The sequence below is a fragment of the Polyodon spathula genome, chromosome 6 (assembly GCF_017654505.1).
Source record: "Polyodon spathula isolate WHYD16114869_AA chromosome 6, ASM1765450v1, whole genome shotgun sequence".
NCBI lineage: Eukaryota > Metazoa > Chordata > Actinopteri > Acipenseriformes > Polyodontidae > Polyodon > Polyodon spathula.
In genome coordinates this window covers 27,382,463-27,406,068 of record NC_054539.1, presented here as the reverse complement: position 1 = coordinate 27,406,068, position 23,606 = coordinate 27,382,463, and the positions used below count along the sequence as shown (strand labels likewise).

The 23,606-nt window shown below is 36.5% G+C and overlaps 3 protein-coding genes across 4 annotated transcripts; 1 reads left to right on the top strand and 2 right to left on the bottom strand.

Moving 5' to 3' along the window:
* Positions 1-789: 789 nt before the first annotated feature.
* LOC121317091 (putative deoxyribonuclease tatdn3) lies at positions 790-15,784 on the bottom strand. The gene is made up of 10 exons (XM_041252688.1): positions 15,722-15,784; positions 13,583-13,615; positions 12,830-12,903; positions 10,892-10,979; positions 9,653-9,715; positions 8,701-8,810; positions 5,521-5,576; positions 4,115-4,227; positions 3,443-3,523; positions 790-1,777 (listed from the first exon to the last, which is right to left on the bottom strand). The coding sequence occupies exons 1-10, from the start codon at positions 15,776-15,778 to the stop codon at positions 1,634-1,636; spliced, it is 819 nt and encodes a 272-aa protein (XP_041108622.1). The 5' UTR covers positions 15,779-15,784; the 3' UTR covers positions 790-1,633.
* Positions 13,851-14,730, top strand: LOC121317092 (myosin regulatory light chain 2, skeletal muscle isoform-like). The gene has a single exon (XM_041252689.1). It carries the CDS (start codon positions 14,002-14,004, stop codon positions 14,500-14,502), a length of 501 nt encoding a protein of 166 aa, XP_041108623.1. The 5' UTR covers positions 13,851-14,001; the 3' UTR covers positions 14,503-14,730.
* Positions 15,785-16,584: 800 nt separating the features above from the next.
* LOC121317090 (putative deoxyribonuclease TATDN3) lies at positions 16,585-23,598 on the bottom strand. 2 transcript variants are annotated; one of them, XM_041252686.1, is made up of 10 exons: positions 23,335-23,598; positions 22,647-22,679; positions 22,319-22,392; positions 21,725-21,809; positions 20,606-20,668; positions 20,146-20,255; positions 19,328-19,383; positions 18,157-18,269; positions 17,806-17,886; positions 16,585-16,811 (listed from the first exon to the last, which is right to left on the bottom strand). In XM_041252686.1, exons 1-10 carry the CDS (start codon positions 23,386-23,388, stop codon positions 16,668-16,670), a joined length of 813 nt encoding a protein of 270 aa, XP_041108620.1. In that variant the 5' UTR covers positions 23,389-23,598; the 3' UTR covers positions 16,585-16,667. The 2 variants fall into 2 exon arrangements, with proteins under 2 accessions (XP_041108620.1, XP_041108621.1); XM_041252687.1 differs by having other exon boundaries at positions 17,806-17,883.
* Between the last annotated feature and the right edge of the window lie 8 nt (positions 23,599-23,606).

Sequence of the window (23,606 nt, the reverse complement as noted above, 5' to 3'; positions counted from 1 at the left end):
AATCCAGATGATTTTGAATTGACACTAGCCTGTTTCTAGAAATGGCTATACACATAAAAGCTGCTATTAACAAGAATATGTTCTATCTGCATTTTCTGACTTTTGAAATGTGTGTTAATAACATTCTTGTCAACAGCACCTTCCTTTATTTGTTAGGCACGGCTGTATTTTATTATATGTTTATTTAGCAGATGCCTTTATCCAAGACGAATTACAGAAACGGGTGTGTGAACTATGGTATGCACAGCTGCAGAGTCACTTACAACAGTGTCTCACCCTAAAGACGGAGCACAAGGAGGTTAAGTGACTTGCTCAGGTTCACACAGTGAACCAGTGAGTGAGCTGGGATTTGAACCAGAGACTGCCTGGTTACAAGCCCTTTTCTTTAACACAGCAACAGCATTTGGTGCAATTTGCATTCAGTTCGATAGAGTATATCCAGACTATCCCGTGTCATTTCTCGAGTCAAAAATTTTGTTTATTATTTATCAATGTGTTGACCTAACTTACCTTTGATTTTACCCTCGTCCGATTTCACTTACATCCGACAGTACTTGGGCTGTCCTAGCTGTGGGCTAATTTGACTGGTACCCAGTTTGTATACTGGGAAGTCACGCTGTTTTTCCTCCATCCAGCCTCCAGGCTCATATACACCAGTTCCAGCGGTATGCAGCATACTTTCACGGTACCCTCAGAATCATGTTGTTACAAAACCACCATTGAATAAAACGCCAGAGAAAAAAGCTTTTTTACCTATTTTTGTTTACTAATACAAAAATAAACCCTTGATATGCTAATGCATGTTTTAAATACAAATACAATAATTCAAGTTTAAATACATTGTACATGAATTGCTGCATTCCTATTCAAACTGAAGATTCACAATTGCTTGTTAGCATGTTGCTATTTTGTTACATACATGTTAATTATTACTGGGTAACACTGGCAATGGAACTTAACTCAGAAAATCACAGAATACAACTATTTACCAAATGTTAAAACAGCAGTTCCATTTTACTGAGGTTAAAGTAACCTCACCCCTCGTACAAAATATGAAGAATGCATTATCTCAAAACAGTAGGTATCCTGAACCCTAAAATCACACATAAGTCAGCCAGGTCACATGTCAAACTGAAGTGGCGTTAGATTTTGAAGCCCACTTCCTAAATTGTGCATGGCAAACACTGATACAATTTACTAAGGATACAAGCCAAACTACGTTGCTGCATTACTTTGTAGTCTAGGCTTGTATGATACATTTTCTGTACAATTTTAGATACCTATACTCACTCACATCTTCACAACGCATACAGACATATACATATTTCATTACAGTAATACATTATGATATCTGTCTTTTTATTTTCACAACATTTTATGTTGAATCTGTTTTCTCTTCATGTGTACTTTAACCTGATGTATTATGTTCTGCTTGATGAATTTTGTCCCTAGTAACTGCAAAATGATCCCTGTAGTGTTCATCTTTTTTTGTTGATGGAAACAGAAACACGGTAAAAGAAGGATTTAAAAAGGCCTTTTGGCACTTTGGTGTTTTTAATGATTTGCATTCAATCCATTCTTTTTCCATGCTCCTTCACACAAGTAATAGATCACAAGGCTTCCTGTAGGCATTTCACAATTTCACAGTTCTGTGAATTCTAGGAAACAGTTTTAAAGCGTTCTGAGTTGTAATTTCAGCAACTCTCTCTGGTGTAACACCTTTCACTTTAGCAATGTACTCACAAGAAATGGTGATGTTCTTTGGTTCATTTCGTACCTGAAAAAGATGAAAACAATAATTGCACAATTTAGATTTGTTCCCATGTTTTTAGGATGGTATTTATAAACCTATTGACCTTGAAAATACAGCAACAGAAAGGTACATTTAGAAGTTGGTGGTTATCTTGGCGAGAGCTGAGTCCAATATCAGCATGAAGTTTTAACACCTACTCTCATGTAATGGAAATCAAGTTTGTGTTCAGTCCAGTGCAAATACTGTATATACAAATGAAGGTATACAAATGTATTGTACTAAAGGTTGCATTGTGTTTGCTATAGTTCCTGTTTTACTAAGTGTTAACTATCTGTAGTGTATGTCTTTATTACCACCGCAGCCACTTCACTGAAATGTCAGTTTTGAACAATGATGATGATCACAGGTGATCCTGAAAGGATACATTCATCTTTGTGTGTTTGTAATAAAAACAATGACCTGTAAAATGATCACATCATCAGACATACAGATTTATTCAGAAGTTTAAACTATTTTACCTATTACTTATTGTCATGGATGGCTTGAGTGGTGTGTGTGGGTGGTGACGTCAAACCAGGAAATGAAACGATAACAATGAATGAATGGGCTAAAACTGAACGCAATAGCACTCAGCTTTTTATTATTTAAAAATAAACAAACAGTTTAAACAAAACACAACATAAAGGGCTCACTGGCCAAAGTAAAAATAAACATTAACAAATAATTATTTTTTACAGTATCTTGTTCACTGGCTGGTAGCATTCGCTCTTACTATCACAACTCTCTACTCTGAGCCTGGAGTGGGTCTTTTACTCTGGCTGGAGCCTTAACTACCCATTCAACAATTACCTTATTAAGGCTCCAGCCACATTCCCACAAGCTTTACTGGGATTGTGATTCAACCCCATCACCACCAGCTACCCTTTACGAGACTAGCTTTTCGCTGGTCTCAAACAATAAACAATAATGTCGGACAGCTATCGTCCGTCCGCACACACATATACAAAAATATAATAATAATAATAATAATAATAATAATAAAGGGGTGGGCACCTTGCCACACTTAAGTCATAAGCTTGTCATATCCCAGCAATCCTCTAGTACTGCTAAAATAACTTGTGTGCAAATTTTGTCAACACATATACCACACTATTATTTGCATAATAAACAGCTTGCACATCCCTGTACAGGTATTCAATGCATGACAGAGTAATGTGAGTGCTTGTAACTATAGTCCCCATTTCATGCAAATAACCAGCTTTGATTTTATGTACTGCATTGCTTGTGGCTAAGTAGTATTCTGAGTCCCCCTGACCTATCATCGCTTCAAGCACTGCTTTCCTGCTTAGCTCAAAAACAGCTGGAAACATTATTAAAATAAACATTTTTTTGTTGACTTGTTGAAATGTATCTTTCCAAACCCACACCAACAAATGTACTGATAATTTTGACCTCATGTACGGCAATATTTACACATATAATTTCTCTCAGTTAGGACAGAAATGTGTTTGTGAAGTGGATGAGAATGCTTAATAGCTGACAGGCACACTTCACAGTCACCAGGCACTTCATGGACAGACCTGATACTAACAGGTGTGTTAATGAAAATTACTTTTAATCTACCTTACACATTTCCATGTGTATTATCAGCAGACACATACTGCAAGACCAAAAGAGCATGCATACTACCTCTTTGTCTAGTCCAAGAGCTGGTGAATCTGTTTCTAGGCAAATGTGTTCCAGTGGAATTTGTTTAACCAGTAGAACACGCTATGGGAAAAAATAATAATAATAAAAAAAAAAAATCGTGTGAATACAAATGTGATATCACATATACATACATAAACTGTTCTCATGGTGGCTGACCTTGCCTGTACTGTAGCTCTTACCTTTCTGACACAGTCAACTACCAGACAGTAAAGCCCTCTAATCAGGGTTCCATTGATTAATGAACGTTTTTATGGACAGAGTAAGCAATACCTTGCTACAGCAGAAGATTGTGGTCTACTATCTGGCTTTTGCACTGCTTTAGTTTCTAGTATATTTAACTAATTTGTCTAATATTATCTGGTTAATTACATGGTTATTTTTACATGGTTATGACTGTTTTTAGTTTTATGAAACAATGAACAGAAACATGGAAGGACTGCTTTTAAACCACCTGCTTGCTTGCATGACTCACTTTGTGTGGATTTAAAAATAATCACCCTAAAATAACTATACAACTACAACTGGGAGAATACAAAAAGTCAGTTGATATTACCTGCGTGCATTTGAAATACTGTATTATACTGAAATATATGATTAATTGGGACACATAAATTTAATTACCACTTAATACTAAAATGTGAAATGACCCACCTGCTCATTTCTAGAGATGGCAGGAGGGAAGGAGAAGAAATAGCCAGCCTGTACTCCCTCCAAAGCAACCGAAGGCTTCCCAGCAAAGTTATGTAACAAGGCATGCTGAATTCCTGAAAAACATAGACATATAACTTATTTTATCACCATTATTTATGCATAACACATTCTATACATAATTCTATTAACATAAAAAAATACTTTATGTAATTTAAAAAATAACTTTATAACACAATCATAAACAATACTTCACATATATTTAATATATTAGTTATATAATAAGAAGCAAACCAAAAAAATCCAAAAAACTCTGGTGGAGGAATAATAATACAATTATAATTTCCACAAGAAAATATGGAACTCACAAACAGTTATAAAATCAACTAGAAGTTGCAAGCAACTCTTGGCTTCCAATGAGAATTTTAAATTTAAGAAATTCAAGAATTTTTGTTGAACGGCGTTCATTTTATGTGCAATGTATACAACTAGAGCAATGCTGAAATTTGATTGGCCCATGGCAGCCATGTATGATCATGTATGCCAAATTTTGCTTCGATTAGGTTAGCGGTTTTGGAGAATACATTTGTGTGTTAATTAGGTTATTCAACATGGCCGCCATACCACTGAACCAAGTCGCTTTGTTTTGAGCACTGTGCATCTTGGACAACCCCTAACCATGTACACCAAGTTTCAGAACTCTGTGATAAGTGGTTTCCGACAAGCAGATGTTGTAAATTGCCCCTAATTTGTCGTAAAATCCAATATGGCTGCCAAGCCATGTGACCAATTGCATTCCCTCAGCTGCGGAAAGAATAATAATAATAATAATCTTAAAAACAACAATAGGCTTCCCAGCTATGGACTTGGAAGCCTAATTAGGAACACCTGCAATGTCAAGGCAGCAGGATGACACATTCAACCTGAGGTGTTTAAATTGTTCTGGAATGTGACAGCGATTCTGACCTCTTATTCCTTCAGGGAAATTGGGGAAGCAAATCTGCAGTGGAGGCTGTGCTCTGGAATGGAACATAGTCATCACCTTTGTGACTGTTACTTGTCTTAAGTGATACATCAGTTGTGAATATTCAGTGTTTTTTCTTTTCATTTTGGACAAATGATACAGAAAGCTTATGATAGAGCTCCCCCTAGTGTTGAAAAGTAATTCTACAATCTCGAGATAAGTGGTTTTCACAGTGAGGCAGCAACAGCTTTGGAAAATCAAAAGGTACCATATTTATTTTATTGAAGAATCCTTATTTAATTAATGAAAACCAACTTTTAAAACAGTCACGAGTGAAAGTTTTGTGAATAGGCAACATCATTTTCAACTAAATACAATAATAAAGGACAAAGTATTTACACTAAAAGGATATAAAGTATTTTGAGGCAGTTGAGAGCTACTGTACCTTGCTCTTTAAGAGCGGTAATGGTCTGTCTTCCTGCTGAACGGGAGTGCACATTTCTGTTACAGAAAAAAAAGCACTGCTTTATTTTCAATGACATTTCAATTTCATGTGGATTATTGGGAAGTGTTACACACACTTTGTGTCATTATTACAGGATTAATATTATGGTGTTTGACACATGTACTGTGATAGCTCTGCTGCTAACTACTGTGATAAAAATGACACTTCTTCCATACCTTAAAGCTTATTATACACTTCATACTGCACACGTAATTGCACACATTTTTAATAGCATTTCACCTGAGGCTGAGTACAGGGGTTGGAAATTAAATTAGAAACATGTAATAACACTGTCAGTAGGGTTGTGAGCAGCTAGGATGGCACCAATTTAACATTAAAAACAAGAATAGAAGGTGTTTACATTGTTTTAAGGATACCATTCCTCAAGGATCTGCCCCTAATTCCTGCAGGGAGTCTGGATATTAATGTGGAATACAAGTTTGAACCACACAGAAATGTTTCAAGTCTGTCTATTCTGTTACTAGTGTTTCTTAATCATTAGCTCTATTATGATGCATCTTATGCAAAGTCTGAGTTGCTAAGGGAGATGCAGCAGGATACATATAGTGCCGTGAAAAAGTATTTGCCCCTGTCAGATTTTCTGCATTTTTCACATTGAATTTGGTCAGATCTTTTTGTGGGTTGTAGTAGTATATAGAGGGAGTCTGAGAGAAAAAAATGACACCAAAGTTTGGTGATTCTTTCATTTGTTTGGTGTGCAAGGTAATCAAACATGCAATCTTCAGGTGTGAAAGAGTTATTAGTTAACCCAATTAAAGAGATAATTCGGGTCAGCTGTTTGAATACTTTGGTTAACAATCAAGCCTGATTTGGGCCAGACCTGCCAAATATAAATCTGACTAACTTTGGCCCTTACCATCAGAGTTAAGTTGTCAGCACACAGATTCTAGAGGCACATCATGCCACGATCAAAAGAAATTCCTGAAGACCTCCGGGAAAAAAGAAGTTGATCCCCACCAGTCTGGAAAGGGTTACAAAGCCATTTCTAAGGCTCTGGGGCTCCACCAAACCACAGTCACAGCCATATTGTCCAAATGGAGAAAGTTTGGGACAGTAGTGAATCTTCCCAGGAGTGGCCATCCTGCAAAAATCTCTCTAACAGCAAGGCATAAAATAGTCCAGGAAGTCACACCCTAGAACAACATCCAGAGATCTGCAGGCCTCTCTCGCCTCGGCTAAGGTGAGTGTTCATGACTCCACCATCAGAAAGACACTGGGCAAAAATGGGATTCATAGCAGAGTAGCAAGGTGGAAACCACTGCTCACTAAGAAGAACATGAATGCTTGTCTCAAGTTTGCCAAAAAGCACCTGGATGATCATCAAGAGTTCTGGAACAATGTTCTATGGACAGATGAGTCAAAAGTGTAACTTTTTGGCCAACATGGGCCCCGTTATGTCTGGTGAAAACCAAACACTACATTCCACAGTAAGAACCTCATACCAACGGTCAAGCATGGTGGTGGTAGTGTCCTGATTTGGGGATGCTTTGCTGCATCAGGACCTGGATGACTTGCCATCATTGAAGGAACAATGAATTTTTCTCTGGATCAGAGAATTATATGGAAAATATCAGGCCATCCGTCCATGAGCTGAAGCCGAAGTGCAGCTGGGTAATGCAGCAAGACAATGATCCGAAACACAAAAGCAAGTCTACATCAAAATGGTTGAAGAACAAGAAATTGAAAGTTTTGGAATGGCCTAGTCAAAGTCCAGACCTAAACGCCATTAAGATGTTGTGGCAGGACCTGAAATGAGCAGTTTATGCTAGAAAACCCACAAATGTCACTGAGTTGAAGCAGTTCTGCATGAAGGAGTGGGCCAAAATTCCTCCACGGCGCTGTGAGAGACTGATCAATAACTACAGGAAGCGTTTGGTTGCATTTATTGCTGCTAAAGGTGGTGTAACCAGTTATTGAGTCTAAGGGGGCGATTAATTTTTCACATGGGGCACTGGGTGCTGCATAACTTTAATAAATAAATGAAATAAGCGTCAAAATTTTGTGTTATTTGTTCACTCAGGGTCCCTTTTATCTAACACTAGATTTTGGTTGAAGATCTGATAACATTCAGTGTCAAAAATATGCAAAAATGCAGAAAATCAGACAGGGGGCAAATACTTTTTAACGGTACTGTATCAGGGATGCCATTTTTATAATCAGCCAAGTTCTGTCAAAAATAAGTACTTTTTACACTGTAAGGAACAAATGAACAAAAATGTCGTTTTTTTTAGTTGTTTAACACTGAAATGAACAGTTTCTTAGTTTCATTTAGTATTTTTAAATGTTTAGTTATGGATGAAACTGTAAGATAGGACAGAACGGTCTAAAACATCAGAAATATATCTAAAAAGTTACATGAATGCATTGGCTCCATATGTGTGAAAAAAAAGTGAAAATATTGATAGATAAGTATCCTGTTAATTCCTAAAATATCTTCTAAGAGTTCACTGATGGTTTATATAAGCTGTATAATTAACAACTCTAGGGCTAGGGAATAGGGGATCAATGAATCTACACCAACCACTTGATTGGTGCCATACGTTGCTGAGTATTTTGAAGTGTGAACGTGTCATGCAAGAGTGAACTAACACTAAGAGATGGTTTAGTTGAGCCTTGCTTGTTTTCTTTTCAGATTTACAGAGCTATGTTCACATGTCTCCCCAAAACAGTGTAATAAGGCTTAGTGCACTTTGACACGTGGGATAGAAGGCAGGAACATCATGTAACTGAACAGTGAGCCCTAGAGATGTGCAGAGAAATAGATATTGTGGCTACAACCCCTCCCCCTTTGAGGGATTGTTTTTTACTTTTGACTGAAATGTAATTTTTACTTTGAATATTGTAATTGTATTATTTGTTTCATTGTTATCATCGTTTAAAGGGAGCATCACGTGTACATTATATCTGGGAACATCTAATCTCTCTTCAGCAACCCCTACTGGTCAGAAATGGTAATCTATTTTATGATCTATTTGGAATTTTCATAGCACCTGTTCCTTTATGTGTACTGCAGGCAACATTTGTTCCATCTGGGAGGATACTCTAATGGAGTTCATCCTGGTCAATATATATTACATTAAAAAAAAAAAAAAACCTCACACTGGCAAACCAAGCTGCTTGGCAATATCCAGTTGTGATCTGAAAACTTTCTGTTGTTCATCACGCTGTTCAGAATGAGGTGCATACCAAGGTGTAAAGTCAAGGCCAATCTGCAAACAGCAAGAAAAAAATCATTTTGAAGTAACAACTGTGGAAATCCATGTAGAGATATTGTTCTATACTAAGGTGGCACAAGCTTCAATCTGCACAGATTATTCGACTTAACTTTCTAAACATTGCTACAAATAATTAAAAAAAAATGTAATTCTGAATATCAGTTTGAATACTTAAAAAAAAATTTATCCCCCTCATATATATATATAATTTACTAATAAGGGATTGCATCAGCTCTGGTGTTCAGTACCTTCTTACACTGACACCCAATATAAAGCTGGAAACAAATACATGCCTAACAAATGTGTTCTTTGCAGCTTGTGATCCGCTGACACCTGTCTCCCAGAGTGTGTGACAGACCAGCACTATATAACTACCAATGTGTAACAGACCAGCACTATATAACTACCAGAGTGTGACAGACCAGCACTATATAACTACCAGAGTGTGACAAACCAGCACTATATAACTACCAGAGTGTGACAGAGCAGCACTATATAACTACCAGAGTGTGACAGAGCAGCACTATATGATTAGTACTTAATTAACAATGTTGCTCTTTCAATCTGACTGCTAACACACCTAGTTAACAATTACAGGTTCATCCATTGATTTGAGCCCGGTATCTCCATCTACAGTTTACTAAGGGAATGTCTTTCCCAAAACATTGCTCACTTCCTTACAAGGTAACATTTCTCTTATTGAAGGCAAAATGTACACCAGCCATATATATATATATATATATATATATATATATATATATATATACACACACACACACACACACACACACACACACACACACACACACACACACATATATACACACATATATTACCTCACCAACTGCAGCTATTTCATTTTTGTACTTCTGAAAGAAAGGCAGGGCAGGTTCCAGATCCTGAAAGAAAGCCAGTTTCATTACAAAGTCTAAATGTAGGAAAAAGAAATACGATCTTGTACAACTACTAACTTGTTCGTATTTGTATCACATCAAAGAAATGAGATAGAAAACCTTTGTTTTGTAGTTGCAAATAAACAAATACACATGAACAGCTTTATCTCCTATTTTAAAAGTGTTACTGTTATTTCCAAAAGGAATAAAACAATCTAGTGTTAACCAAAAACAACACTTCAGCTGTACTTACTGGTTTCTTACTAGTCTAACATTACTAATACATATATAGTCTTTAATAAATAAATACACCTATACTGGTTCCTTGGTAGGATATTACTGCTGATTATTTTGTACGTCACATATCGGTATTGTCCATGACAGTTTTTCTGTTTTCATCATTAGCAGTCACCTAGTTTATTTTCACTGCACAACTGTCACTACCAGGACCTTTAACTGAACTTCAACTGACAGCTCTACAAAAAACAACAGCTGCCTACACACATAAACCATTAAAACATCAATGGAATGTGTTAAATCATGGCATACTTTCAGATTTTAATTCAGGCCAATATTATAATACACTATATACACTTTAAAGTGACACATTTTGACAATGGAATTTTTGGCTACCTAACCCTAACATAGACTACAATAAATGCTAATCTGGGTCTCTGAAACCAACCGGAAAAGTGAATTATTTTCTTGTAAAATGTCTCATGACGGTCTACACTAGTACAACTATGGCCAAAAGTTTAGCATCACCTCGCATTTTAGGATTGAGACATAATTAAAAAACCACATGAACATAATTTACATCTTTTCTTTAACATCATGCAATCAAAGAAAATACAAAATGATATCGCAAAAGTCTACCGGAAGTCATAACAGTAGTACAGTACTTCATGTTAGATTTCACAATGTCACTATTTTTTTTTTTTTTTCAAAATTTTAATATCTTGGTAAACTGGAATACAGCCCATCTTTAAATGCAGACAAAATGTGTATTTTAATAAGCAATCTGTTCCAAAAATTCAGTTATAACCCAAATATTTACTACTAATCCAGAACAACTGGGGCATGCGTTCTTCATTATAGCCCCAAAATAGTTTTTAGGGTTATTTTGGAGTAAAATGAAGACCACGTGCCCCAGTCATTCTGCACACATTGTTAATACACTACCTGCATTGTTACACTGTGCTGCTGCAGTTGGGGAGCACAGCCTTGAACAGGGTGAATCCCAAAGCATGGCACCACAAAATCTGGATACCTGAAATAGCGATACTGATTAATGGGATAACCTGTACATCTTAGGGTCATTCCACAGCAACTCAACCAGTGCTGTTGCCCATCCATCTCAGATTTTCCTAGAAATATTCAACCAGGGGGTTTCAGAAATGCTGAGTTCAGAAATGATTTTTAAATGTCCCCTTTGACCTGTGACCTTGCAAGGGTCAACCTAAAGTGAGAAAGGGACGTCGACCAGAATAAATCATCCTGGGTGCAATTTAGATGCTAACATCATGTGTATCACCCTGTTCTACTCGTATTGATTAGGGCGTTTCAGAAAAAAATTCCAGGAGCACCCTACTAACTTCTGGCAAATTGACAGACAAGGGGCAACTGACAAGTTTTATTCGAACTTCAGCCTAACCCTTTACCCTGTATGGGATGTGGGTCCCAAAATGTAAGTATTGCTGTAAGACCCTTAGGTACCAGTCTTCCAAATTTTGTGAAAAATTGCACCCAAGGTGATTTTTCTGTTCAAGGACCCTTTCTCACTTTAGGTTGATCTTTGCAAAAAATAATGGCTATCATTTCTGAACGCAAGTCAGAAAACCCCCAGGTGAATTTTTCTAGAAAAATTTGAGACGGATGGACAACGAAACGTCCCTTTTCTGGTTGAGTTGGTGTGGAATTACCCATTAGCATTATACTGTGCCTGATATTAAATGAAATGACAGCTATTACTTACTTGTGTTCAGCTAAACTTATTGAGCTATAACAACAGGAAGCATGGCAGCTGTTATGTGGCAAGTGCTTAGGACATTCCTTTTTAGAACTAAGAACTGTGTAGATCTAAGTATAACTGAGTACAACTGTATCAAACTGAGCTTGACAAGAGGGTGAGTTAACCCTGTTAGTTAAAAGTAAAAAATAAAAGGGTCATGAGAACCAGAGTTAGACAGCCTGACCCATAGTCCCTGCAGGATCGGAGACAGGTGCTGCCAGCAGTATTCATTCTGCACATTGACCCCAGGCAAGCAGCTACACTAAGGCTGTACACAGCTGAGTGTCAAAAGAGAAAGTTAGACGGTTCTATATACAGTGCAACATGAATAAAATACGAGACCATCTTCACCCTCCTGCATAGCAGACAGGTGGTCATAATAAAGGGCTGAATTGGCAATTCAGTAAACAAGACTACAGAGTGATTCTTCAAGCTTGCACTCCTGTTTTTAAACCACTAATGGTGTCATGTCATTTTCTAGTACTCGTCAGAGCTAGATGCTTTTAAACACCATATCCTGGTGGTGTTGTCCTCCAGGGGTAAATTGACCCCTGTATTAACCTCACTGAAAACCAAAAAAGAAATAACAGAAATTTGTTGTAGTATCATGAGGAGAAAGTCCCTGCCTGTTTTGCTTACCTAACCCACAGGAGCACCAGAACAAATGTGACGCTCCCTTTGGAATCCCCAGTGAAGACCAGCCTACTTCGCACAGCCAGGACGCGAATCTGTGCTGCATGAGTTACCCTGTGCACCACGCAGCTGGGGTTTTACAGGGTGAGCCATTTGGGGAATGTATAGAAATGTTACAGAAATGTATAGAAATATCAAATCATAAGTAAACATTTTTAGTGTCTTATGAGAATAAATAAAACACAATTATATAACTATTAGTATATTAGTTTAGTGGTCTACTGAATTAAATAGTTATTTATCTTTTCTGTACTACTACAGTGATCTGAAGTTTTGAGTGGAGTTTTCTTTCCTAGATTATTCATGAGTTAAAATTTTACAAAATAATTAAAACAGAAAAAACAAGGAGTAAAATTTGAATTCAATTTGACTTTGGAACATGCACCCATATCACACAATATCCCGTCATTGTATACCTTTTGTGCAACTGGATTACTTTTTCAAATTCATCAACATGTTCTGTAACTGAAACAAGTGCCTTCACTCCTGCCTGAAAAAAACAGTAATATAAGTAAAAATCACAATTACAATGAGTTCACTGTAAGACATAGATTGCCCTATACTCATGCCATTTTATAATCCTGCACTCCTGAGAGACGTGTGTGTTCATGGTCACTACATTCTTGGAGGCTGAGGGCTAGCAATAGTATTAAAGCAGAGGCCTTTTCCATTAACTGCGATGAACAAAAATAACACTAACAAATAAAATAGATGTTTACCGTAATGTGTGTTCAAAATATGAAAAAATGAGAACTGCATATTTAACAATTAATTTTAGGTAAAATGTACTTGAATTATTGTGTAAGCTTTGTGTCCTTTTAAGGTAAATGGTTGGTCATTTTTGGAGGTGTTTTGATTTTGAATGTAATACAATCATTTTACTGTATGAATTTGAGTATCAAAACAAATAGATTTTACTACTATCCCCTGATCCCAATTAGTAGGGAAAATACCCCAAGACAAGGTATGTCAAATCATTTATAGGGTTGATTTTTTTAAAAATGTTAAATATTAACAGTTATATTTTTTCTTTTTTTAATGTAAGTGTTAACATTACACAACTATAAAAACAAGCCTTTTTAACACTTCATTTCTGGAAAAAAAAAACGTGAAAGATTTACACTAAAGAAAATCCACCTGTATTCTTTTAAAGACCAGACACTACTGACCTCTTTAGCTCTTTTAATGACATCTCCTACATCCTGTAGAAGAAATAAATACAATTATAATTATACCAGAGTAGCAGCACTCAGTGCATAAAACTTATAAAACTTTCTTTTGCAGTTGAAAGTAAAAGACTAGAACTAGAGAAAATGAGAAACATGCAGAGACAGCTGTATGGAAACGCACCCCTCCATATTTGTCCAGGAAGACAGCTGTCAATGGACAGGAAGAAAAAATCTATTTCAGAAGTACTGCCCCTTTCCTATCCCACCACTGTGTGCTACTAAGAACTAGAAACCAATTCTAAAGTTAGCATCATGTACAAAGCCGTTTCAGGGTATATAAACCCCAAGAGAGCATTAGTGAGTCAGGCTGCAACTTCTGAGCACACACCAGCCTCTTACAACATCTCTAGTAACCAAAGATGGCACCCAAGGTAGCAAAGAGAAGGGCTGGCGGTTCCACCAATGTCACCTCCATATTCGACCAGACCCAGATCCAGGAGTTCAAGGAAGCTTTCACCGTCATTGACCAGAACCGCGATGGCTTCATCAGCAAAGACGACCTGAAGGACACCTTTGCCGTCATGGGCTGCATTAACGTGAAAAATGAAGAACTGGAAGCCATGCTGAAGGAGTCCAGTGGTCCAATCAACTTCACCTCCTTCCTGACCATGTTTGGAGAGAAGTTGAAGGGGGCTCACCCGGAAGACGTCATCACATCCGCCTTCAAGGTTCTGGATCCAGAGGGTACGGGCACCATCAAAAAGGAAATGCTTGAGGAGCTGCTGCTAACCCAGTGTGACAGGTTCTCCAGTGAGGAGATCAAGAACCTGTGGACTGCCTTCCCCCCTGATGTGACCGGCAACGTGGACTACAAGAACATCAGCTACACTATTACCCACGGAGAGGACAAGAACGAATAAATAGACTACCTTGGCATGGGGCCTACCGATGGGACCTGACTCACTAAAGGAACAAACGTTATCAACACTTACCAAACCAAAATGTCTTACAAATCTCATGGCTTTTCCTTGTTTGTCAAGAGTGAATTCATTGCCTAATAAATGTTACTGTTTTATGTTACTGTTTTCCAACTGGCATTGAAAAACAGTGTGAGGCAGCGTAAACATTCATATTAGCAATTTATCAAAAATAAAAAAAAAAATTTTTTTTAATGCAATATGTTTCTGGGTCAAATATTTTCTAGATGTATTCCATATATTATTTACCATGTACACGTTACATGCACGACTACAGTTGTCATTCACAGTCACATTTGCAACATGTGTAATTGCTCAATATTTAGGTAGTGTGAGCAGGGTATGGGTATGGGTATCATTGTGATTCTCATTCCAATCTTTTAAAAAAGTATTTTGAACACACCTACAAGGAAGCTAGGCTGTAACTGCAGTGGCAAATTGCACATAGCTATATTTAAAGGTGTATTGCCAAATCATTTTACATGTTTACACATATTTCAGCAGGTTGGCATGTTATTTGTTGAAAATATCGGCTTCATCTCAGCATGATTGTGGGACACTGCAGCTTTACTGTTAACACTGGTGACAGTGTTAAGAACAAGATTTTACTTTATTTAACAGTAAACCACCTCTGCAAACTGTTGCCTCTTCATTTGAATGCATTATAAACAAGCATTGTTACTGTAAGTATAACAAACGGTTTCATGAATCAGTAAGAGGTCTATTTAACATTTAAACCTCAAAAGCGACATCGTGTAAATGGGGCGCCTGTGGAAACCCTGCGCGATGCGTTTAGTTTTAAATATGGTTGAATCCGGAGTTTCTGTACCTATCCCGATTACTCTGACTTGGAGGAAACCCACACTTCAGTGACAGCTGTGCTTGTGTTACGCAGCGCCATCGTGTTTGTCGCATAAGTTTAACGGATATTTTAATGTATACACATACACACGGGGAAGACGAATCTTAATTATAATCTTAACCAGACAAAACGCATTCTTGTACCAGCATGTTTAGTCTGTTTGGTTCACCTATGATAGTTAAATCCAACATAAAATCCTAGATATAATCTGTGTCATTTGTGAGCGTGGGGTGGCTAGACTGCATTTTTATGGTTGCGTTGTATACTTGATATCGAATATGAATGATATAAACAGTTTACCTCGGCAAACTCCTCCACTGAAATATGACAGTGGCAGTCGATGAATCCTGCAGCCATTGTTACTTTTTGATGTTAACGTTTTGCATTCTGGGAGTTGTAGTCCTATGCAATCACCTTGTTTAGTCAGCTCTTCCAAATTGTAAGATATCAGGTTTGACACAAATGTATCAAATTGTCTTCAAATGTGTGGCAGCAAGTGATCCACTTGCTCTTAGTGATCAATATTTTAACTGTGTTTTCCAGTTCTTTTCCCTCAGTTGTGCATGTTTATGAATAGTTTGTGTTACACATTTTGTATACAACAGTACTTTCAAAGTATGTGTCTGGGTTTGCTTGAATGCAAATTTCCTTTATATGTTATATATACACCCACATATAATATAGTAACTTATATTTTTTTGCATTACAATGACGTAGATACCCAATCCAGCAAAGTGACTCTTCTCCTGTGAGGAGGGTAGCAGCTCTGCAGAGGACTGTCCCACTTAATGTTGGTGTGTTGATAAGAAACCTGTTTAATCAGCTGAAGCTATACAAAATATTGTTCAACCTAATATAGAAAATATAACCTGTTTCAGCAGTATTAATAGTTCTAATTCTTGCTTTTTTTAAGTATGGGATTAACCTTCAGAATAACCCTCTTTTTGTCTTATGTTACAGATTTAATACATGTGAATAGAAATGTTGTTTAACAGAAGAAGCATATTATGTAAACTTTTGCGTAAAAAAGAGTACACAAAAATAAATCATAATAAGTAGACACGAAATAAGCTTACTTTGTTGTAATTGGCCAAGCTTTACCTAGCTCATAACTTGTAACATATCTCTTAATAAAAATAATATTTTTGTAATTTACCAAGACAAAGATTTACAGGTGTTTTATTACAGAAGTCCATCCAGTTTCAATATACACACAAAATAATATTTATGAGTGACAGTTGATCAGTCACACCCGAAGAAACTTCTGCAGTTTTGGAAAGAGCTTCAGTGCATTCTGTGTTGTCACTTCCATAACTTTCTCCACCGAGACCCCTTTCACATTTGCAATGTATTCAGCAGAGACCAAAATATTCCTTGGTTCATTTCTCACCTGCAAGAGACATACATTTGCTTAGCTTATATTGTGAACACCGCACACACAGTCAGCACTCACATATCCACCCCTTTTTTGACTTCAGTGACGGTTAAACGAGTGTCACACATGTCTGATTATTTCATTTTGGCCCGTTCCAACCATTGTCAGTTTTTCAGGAACCATAAAAAAGATACAACATCAACACAAAAACAAAAGATACAAAAACAACACATTATCCAGAGTTGAAACAGTATTCAAAATTGCATGTAATGCTCAATAAGGTTCTAACTACATAGTGCACTTGTAAATGAAAATGCACAAAAGCAAGCAAAAAAAAACCCAAAAGCATCACAGAGTATCTAAAACTGTTTAATGATTAACTGTTTCACATTACCATATCTGGAATTGCTCTTCTCGTTTATTTATTTGTTGCTGCATTTTTGTCAGGTAAAACTTGCTGAAGCAAAAAGTTTCTGTGAAACCACCCGAGTATCTCTACATCCACTGACACACAGCCATGTACATGGACCAATAATGCGGGGGGGGGGGGGGGGGGGGGGACAAAAAAAAAAAAAAAAAAACAGCCTGTGATGGATAATCAAATACATTTAACATTAAAGAGATGGGCTTTGTATCAGAAAACTGCTGACTGAGTCAGAAATGGCGCGTGACAGGTAAGTGCATTCATTTATTACATATATAAAATGGGAATTGATTTTATTCTTAATACAGTGCTCCCCCTTTATAACGCTGTAGTCGGGAGCCGTAGTTAATACCAGTGTTAGTGTAATGGCATTATGGGGCATGTTTTCATGCAACCCTATTCCTGGGTCATTTCAGGGTCAAATGCAAATAAGACTTCTGTTGCATAACAATTTGAGCTTGACATGAAAGGTTCTAAAGTAACTAAGCGTATACAATATTGTATTGTACATTGTAGTTAGAATTAAGGGTAAATGAGGGTGTTTCTGAATTGGCAGGAAATATATGTATAAAAGGACCAATATACCTGCTTTTCTGGTCCCAATGCGGGAGAGTCTGTTTCCAGGCACATGAACTCCAAAGGCAGTTGTTTCACTAGCTTTTGCTTCTTGGAGAAAAGAAGAAACTTAAATCATAAATACACGTTTTGGCATTTCTGATATAGTCATTAGCCAAATGAATGATCTACTTCACAATGATGTACTAATACAAAAAAAAGTTAAGGTCTGTTATATCAGTGGTTTAGATATGCATCCTAGAGTAGTTAAATATTTCATTGTGGAACAGGAATAGGGTACCTCTTATCTGCACTGTTGAGTGTGTCTTCAATAAAATTATACATATAGTTAATATTTGTATTTTTTATATGGTGGTTTACCTGTCCACTCCTTACAATAGAGGGGGGGATTGAAAAGAAATAGCCAGCCTTCACACCCTCCAAGGCTACCGATGGCTTGCCATCGAAGGCATGAAGCAGAACCTTCTCAACTTCTAGTTGATAAAAACAAAAGTATGTCAGTAACATACATCTCCCATCATGGCTGTAAATTCAGAATTACAGCTATAGTACGACAAAAAAGTTGACCATAACTTATCATCAGGAAGTACAGAATAAAACAGAATTAAGAAACTGCAAGAATAGTTTAATGACAAATTGATGTGCAATTGTACAGAGAATATATATATATATATATATATATATATATATATATATATATATATATATATATATATATAATATATATATATTATATAATTACAACAATGTCACGTGTTACACTGTCAGGGTTAATTGTGATTTATGACTAAATAATATAAATACTAAAAATAAAATAAAAACTGGATTTCATCCACTGCTAAGGATAAGTGTGAAATAGCCATTAAATATCTTTTAAAGTGACTGCTCCGAACAAGCAGGAAAATTTCCGGAAAATTCTCTGCCATGCACATGTATTCATTTAAATTATAGGTGTCAAATGTGCAGTTCTGAAAGAAACACATTGTAGCAAACAGGTATTTTCATTCCAAAATGTGATATCTGAAACTACACAAGGTTAAACAGATGCATTTAGAATGTCTTGTACTTCCTGGGTAATTTTACCTAGAGAGTGAAATTGTTCCCACCCATTTTACTGGCTTCTTTCCTGTCAATAGTCAATAAGCTGCTTTCCTTATTGATTGACATGCTGTCAATCAGTAACATGCCTTGACCCAGAAGACACTGCTGAGGTGAGAACCCTGGGAGTGCAAATGCAAACAGATGGATAGCTTCCTTTAACCTAAAGTAGCAACAGAAATCATGTTTTACAAATAACATATCTGTGCTACAACATGTATTTACTTTAAAACTGCACATTTAAGACCACAGTAACTAACAGAAGTGCAAAACGGCTAATTTGTATGGAATTATTTTGTTAGCTGCAATTACTTTAAGCATACTAATTCTTTTTAATTTCACTAATATCGTGCCTCACTTTAATAACAAGATCATATTTTACAAATAGAAATTAGAGTTTTCGTGAAAAATAATAAAAACAAAACACATGTACCTTGCTCCTTTAAGAGATTAATAGTGGGTCTTCCAGCAGACCTTGAATGCACATTTCTGCAAATAAACAAGTGTTGATATTTTAATGAATGCAACATACAACCTGTAAAGTGGTAAGTTAAAACTGACCATATTTCAAATGTTTAAAAACTTAAGTCCATAGGGGCTTCCAGTAAAGGCACTCCGCCCAGACTGCAGGATGTGCCCTATAGCTTGGAGATCACCCGAATCCAGGCTATGCCACTGCCGACCATGGCCGACAGTTCCCAGGGGGCAGCACACAATTGGCCAAGTGCTGCCTGGGAGAAGAGGGTTAGGTCAGTTGGGGAATCCATGGCTCACCGTGCACCAGTGACCCCTGTGGCTGGCTGGGTGCCTGCAGGCCTGCCTGCATGTAATTAAAAACTGAGTGGTTTTGACAACACTGTAGTTCCGTACGGTCGAAGTGCCATTACTGGATGCGCCACACGTTTCAGAGGACGCGAGTGCTCGTCTTCGTCTGTCCCGAGTTGGTGGTGGGTTCCAGAGGTGATCCGGGTTGAATAATTGGGCAGTCCAAATTGGGAGAAAAATAAAATTGCAGATTCCAAAATAAAAAATAAAGAAAAACTACCATATTCCTAAACCATCCAGTTGCAAAACAGTTGTCTATAATCACACAAAAATAGAAATCATACTTTTATTATTAGAATTTGCAATGTTTTAGGAAATGATATGGTGTTACTATTGAAATAAACAGTGTGTATAGCTGTCTGAAGGTGGTCTGCTATTTGTGTCGGTAACAGATTAAAAAAAAAAAAACAAATAAAAAACACTTACAGAGGCAAGTCAAGCCTTTTTGCGATTTCAACCTGGCGAATTAAGACCAGCCGCTGTTCTTCTCTTTGTGTATCTGTGCTGGCAAACCGAGGAGAGAAGTCTAGTCCGACCTGCATGGAAGGAAAATTTAGCATCAGAGGCACCGTTATGGTATACTCACAGATCATCAATGATATTCATATCCATCCACATGATGCTGCATATGTAAATAAAATGCAAAATGATGACATTTTTGTACAAGTACTGTCCTTATCGATCAGTAGGGATACAACCAGGTCCCAAAGTTTTAACCATTATGATGTTTGATTTTGATAAAAGACAAATCTAAGCTGTAATTGTGAATTTGTGTTACAGAGATAGCAACATGGCCCCATAACAACTTTATATCTTCAAGGCTCATGTTTTTGGTACTTTTCAATGGTTAGGATGCCAATAAACAAAGATTATTAGCGAGAATTACCTCTCCAATAGCCAGGAGTTGGTCTTTATAGTTCTCTATCAGTGGCACTGCAGCATCTAAATCCTGACAGAAGAGAGAAATTTACTATACACAAATAATAACGATGTTGCAACAGAAAGCTTGTAGGATAAAAAAAAAAAACAACAGAGTCTCTCACAGAAAAAAAGATATGGAAAGATCAAAGAGCTCAGCTAATGTCAATACAGTAGGTAGGGTCTATATATCAACCGAAAAGAAACAAGCAGTATTTCTTACAAAATCTTTGCATATAGAGTGCAGATTTGTAATTGATTGTACTTCCATTTATTTCTTTCAATTTCTCATTCAATGTCTATTAAAATCCCTGTTCTTTTCATTACACTTTGCTTTACTGACAGTGTCATCACAGGCTTTTCAATAGATTCAATAAAATAAAAAACTGCTTTATGAGTGACATGTTTTTTTTACTGTTTTATAGCACTATACAGCTTTAGCAAAAATAAAAAACAACAACGTTATGACCCAATTTAAATCAAATACAGCATCTCTGGAAAGTCCAATTAAATGTAGCCATACAGTTTTATTATTGTGAGTGTTGTGAGGTAAAATTAAAAGGAAATTCAACTAGACAAACATTTTAGCTAGCTTCATCAGTTTTTGACTGTATGGGTGACCGATCGAATTGTATCTTGTGAGTAACATGATCAGGTGCTTGCAGGTTTGAATCTTGGCTGTGCCAAACTGCCAATCTAGGGGCGCACAGGGAGAGTTGCAGTGGTTTTTGCACTACCATGCATGCCCCATAATGCTTGAGCAAACCCTACTGGTAACACCCTTGTCTCCAGGGTTCAGTATCATGGTATTATCCAGCCAACAGTTGAAAGGATTCTCATATTTGGTTAGTTGTTTGCAAAATTGAGGTGACATTCAAATTGAGCATTTTAAATTGGGTGGAAAAACCTAAAATAAAATTCATAAAACAACCGATAAGTTGCTGAACGAAACAACAATTCAGTAAGTTCAGTTCATATTCTGACAAAGAGTTTTTCAGAATTTCAAATAACAAGCATTGTCTTGTTAGGTTAGGTAGTTCTAACGAAAACAACCTTTCAAACTTCCATCCCAAAACACCGTAGTTACCCGCATAGTGACCCCACGCTGCTCTTGTGGTGGGATGCCCTGCACCGGGTGGACCCCAAGACAGGGCAATACAAAACCTGGGAATCTGAAAATGTCACACAATTAAAATACGTTAGCTGTTAAAAATACATATAAAGATTTTTTGGTAACATAAAATCAATTATAGAGAAGCTGATTTTTTTTTTTTTTTTTTTTTTTTTTTTTTTTTCAAACAGTAACATGATTTGACCCATATAAAAATGCCATGTGGAAATTACCTTCCATGCTTCTATTTAGGATTGGTGTGTTTACTTGAACCAGTTTCAAAATATGGCTAAACAGAAACAAAGTACACTGTACAAAATAAAGCGCAGAAGCAGGTACTGAGTCTAATCTGTCTAATTTGTTTTGTCTTCACTGGTACATTTGATAATTTGAAAATATTTCAGAAAATTTGATATTAAGCGACTAATGTGCTTACTAAGAAAAAAATAAATAGCATGACAGACAGACCAGTTCTCCTCTTATAATAAATCAAACACATGTAGTAATTCATAGACAAAAAATATATTATCAATTTATAAGAACTGTGATGAATTTGAGATAATACTATACCTGTTTGACAATTCGATTATTCGTTCAAATTCTCCACAGTGCTCAGCTACCGCAACCAATGCTAACAGCCCAGCCTGTATCAAGAGAACATTACTCATGTATATTGAGACATTTGCTCTGTTAACATAATACAAATCTCTTCTACAGACATGCAACCTAAAAATGATTGGACTTTAATGAATGATTCATTTTGCAGGTCATACTTCAGGAATTGAAAGACATGTGTATGAAAAAAAATATTCTTGATGTTGCCTTAGCTTGAATTTTGTACCTACGGAACAGTACAGTGGTTCTGCAGAACACATCAGCCAAAAGCATTTAGGCCTACCTCTTTCGCTTTTCCTATAACATCTTCAATATCCTAAAAGAATTTAAAAAATAAATAAAAGATTATTTATAAACCAAAAACAAGACGTCTTCAGTAAACACAGAAGGATTGAACAAATATGTAGAAACATCCGCCATAACATTATATACCATACTTGCAGCCTCTAACCCAACCAACTAGTAAACACCTAGTATCATGCACCCTCAATCTAAATCTGTCAGAGCAGCTTCCATGACTGAAATAGGAAGATGCAGCCATATATAGGCTAATACAGACTACAAATGATTCACATACATGGTAGACTAATCTGTGAATTTTTATTTATTTACTTTTTGTTCAAGCTCTTTACATTAATATTTTAACCTAAGAATCGTTGTAGGCCTTTATTATAATATGCACAACAATTAAGATGCCAGGCTTAAAATAAATACATAAATAAATAAATAATATAAAAAGGTTGTTGTGAGGCACTGAACGCAACGTTTTCAACCTAGCAATTACACTTTTAACTGGTTTTGTTACAATGACCAACTGTAGACTATTTGGAAAATATCTTTCAGTAATAAATATCACCGCGTGATAACACATTTTACATTTCCCTTATCAAAACTACACTAGACTGTAAGTAAGTCAGTTTACATGCGTGCTTTTGCGCGATCATTACATTTCTTAAAATAAAACCCTTTACTTTGTCAAATTCTTTTGCTGAGATGTGACAGTGGCAGTCGATAAAACCTCGCATTCCTTTAACACGCTGCACCCAGAAAACAAATAATATATTTCAAAGAGCACCCCCTTGGTTAGGTGGGCACGTATGAGTATACGAAAAAAAACTAATCGATGTAATTAAATACAGTAAATCTTTACAGTCAAATCCACAATAACAGTTTATGAAATGCACTAATGTTTTCCATTGGATATCTCGATTTCGGAACTATTGTTCAGCAAATGCTGTTGTCC

What these genes read in the sequence shown, in the direction of transcription:
- LOC121317092 (XM_041252689.1), top strand. Translation starts at nt 14,002, where the DNA reads ATGGCACCCAAGGTAGCAAAGAGAAGGGCTGGCGGTTCCACCAATGTC.
- LOC121317091 (XM_041252688.1), bottom strand. Translation starts at nt 15,778, where the DNA reads ATGGCTGCAGGATTCATCGACTGCCACTGTCATATTTCAGTGGAGGAG. An exon ending in TCATTAAAAGAGCTAAAGAG is followed by an intron (nt 12,904 to 13,582) that starts GTCAGTAGTGTC and finishes TGTTTTTTTCAG; the next exon opens with GCAGGAGTGAAGGCACTTGT. An exon ending in GTAATCCAGTTGCACAAAAG is followed by an intron (nt 10,980 to 12,829) that starts GTATACAATGAC and finishes TCGCTATTTCAG; the next exon opens with GTATCCAGATTTTGTGGTGC.
- LOC121317090 (XM_041252686.1), bottom strand. Translation starts at nt 23,388, where the DNA reads ATGCGAGGTTTTATCGACTGCCACTGTCACATCTCAGCAAAAGAATTT. An exon ending in TTATAGGAAAAGCGAAAGAG is followed by an intron (nt 22,393 to 22,646) that starts GTAGGCCTAAAT and finishes CTCTTGATACAG; the next exon opens with GCTGGGCTGTTAGCATTGGT. An exon ending in CTATTGTAAGGAGTGGACAG is followed by an intron (nt 17,887 to 18,156) that starts GTAAACCACCAT and finishes CTTTTCTCCAAG; the next exon opens with AAGCAAAAGCTAGTGAAACA.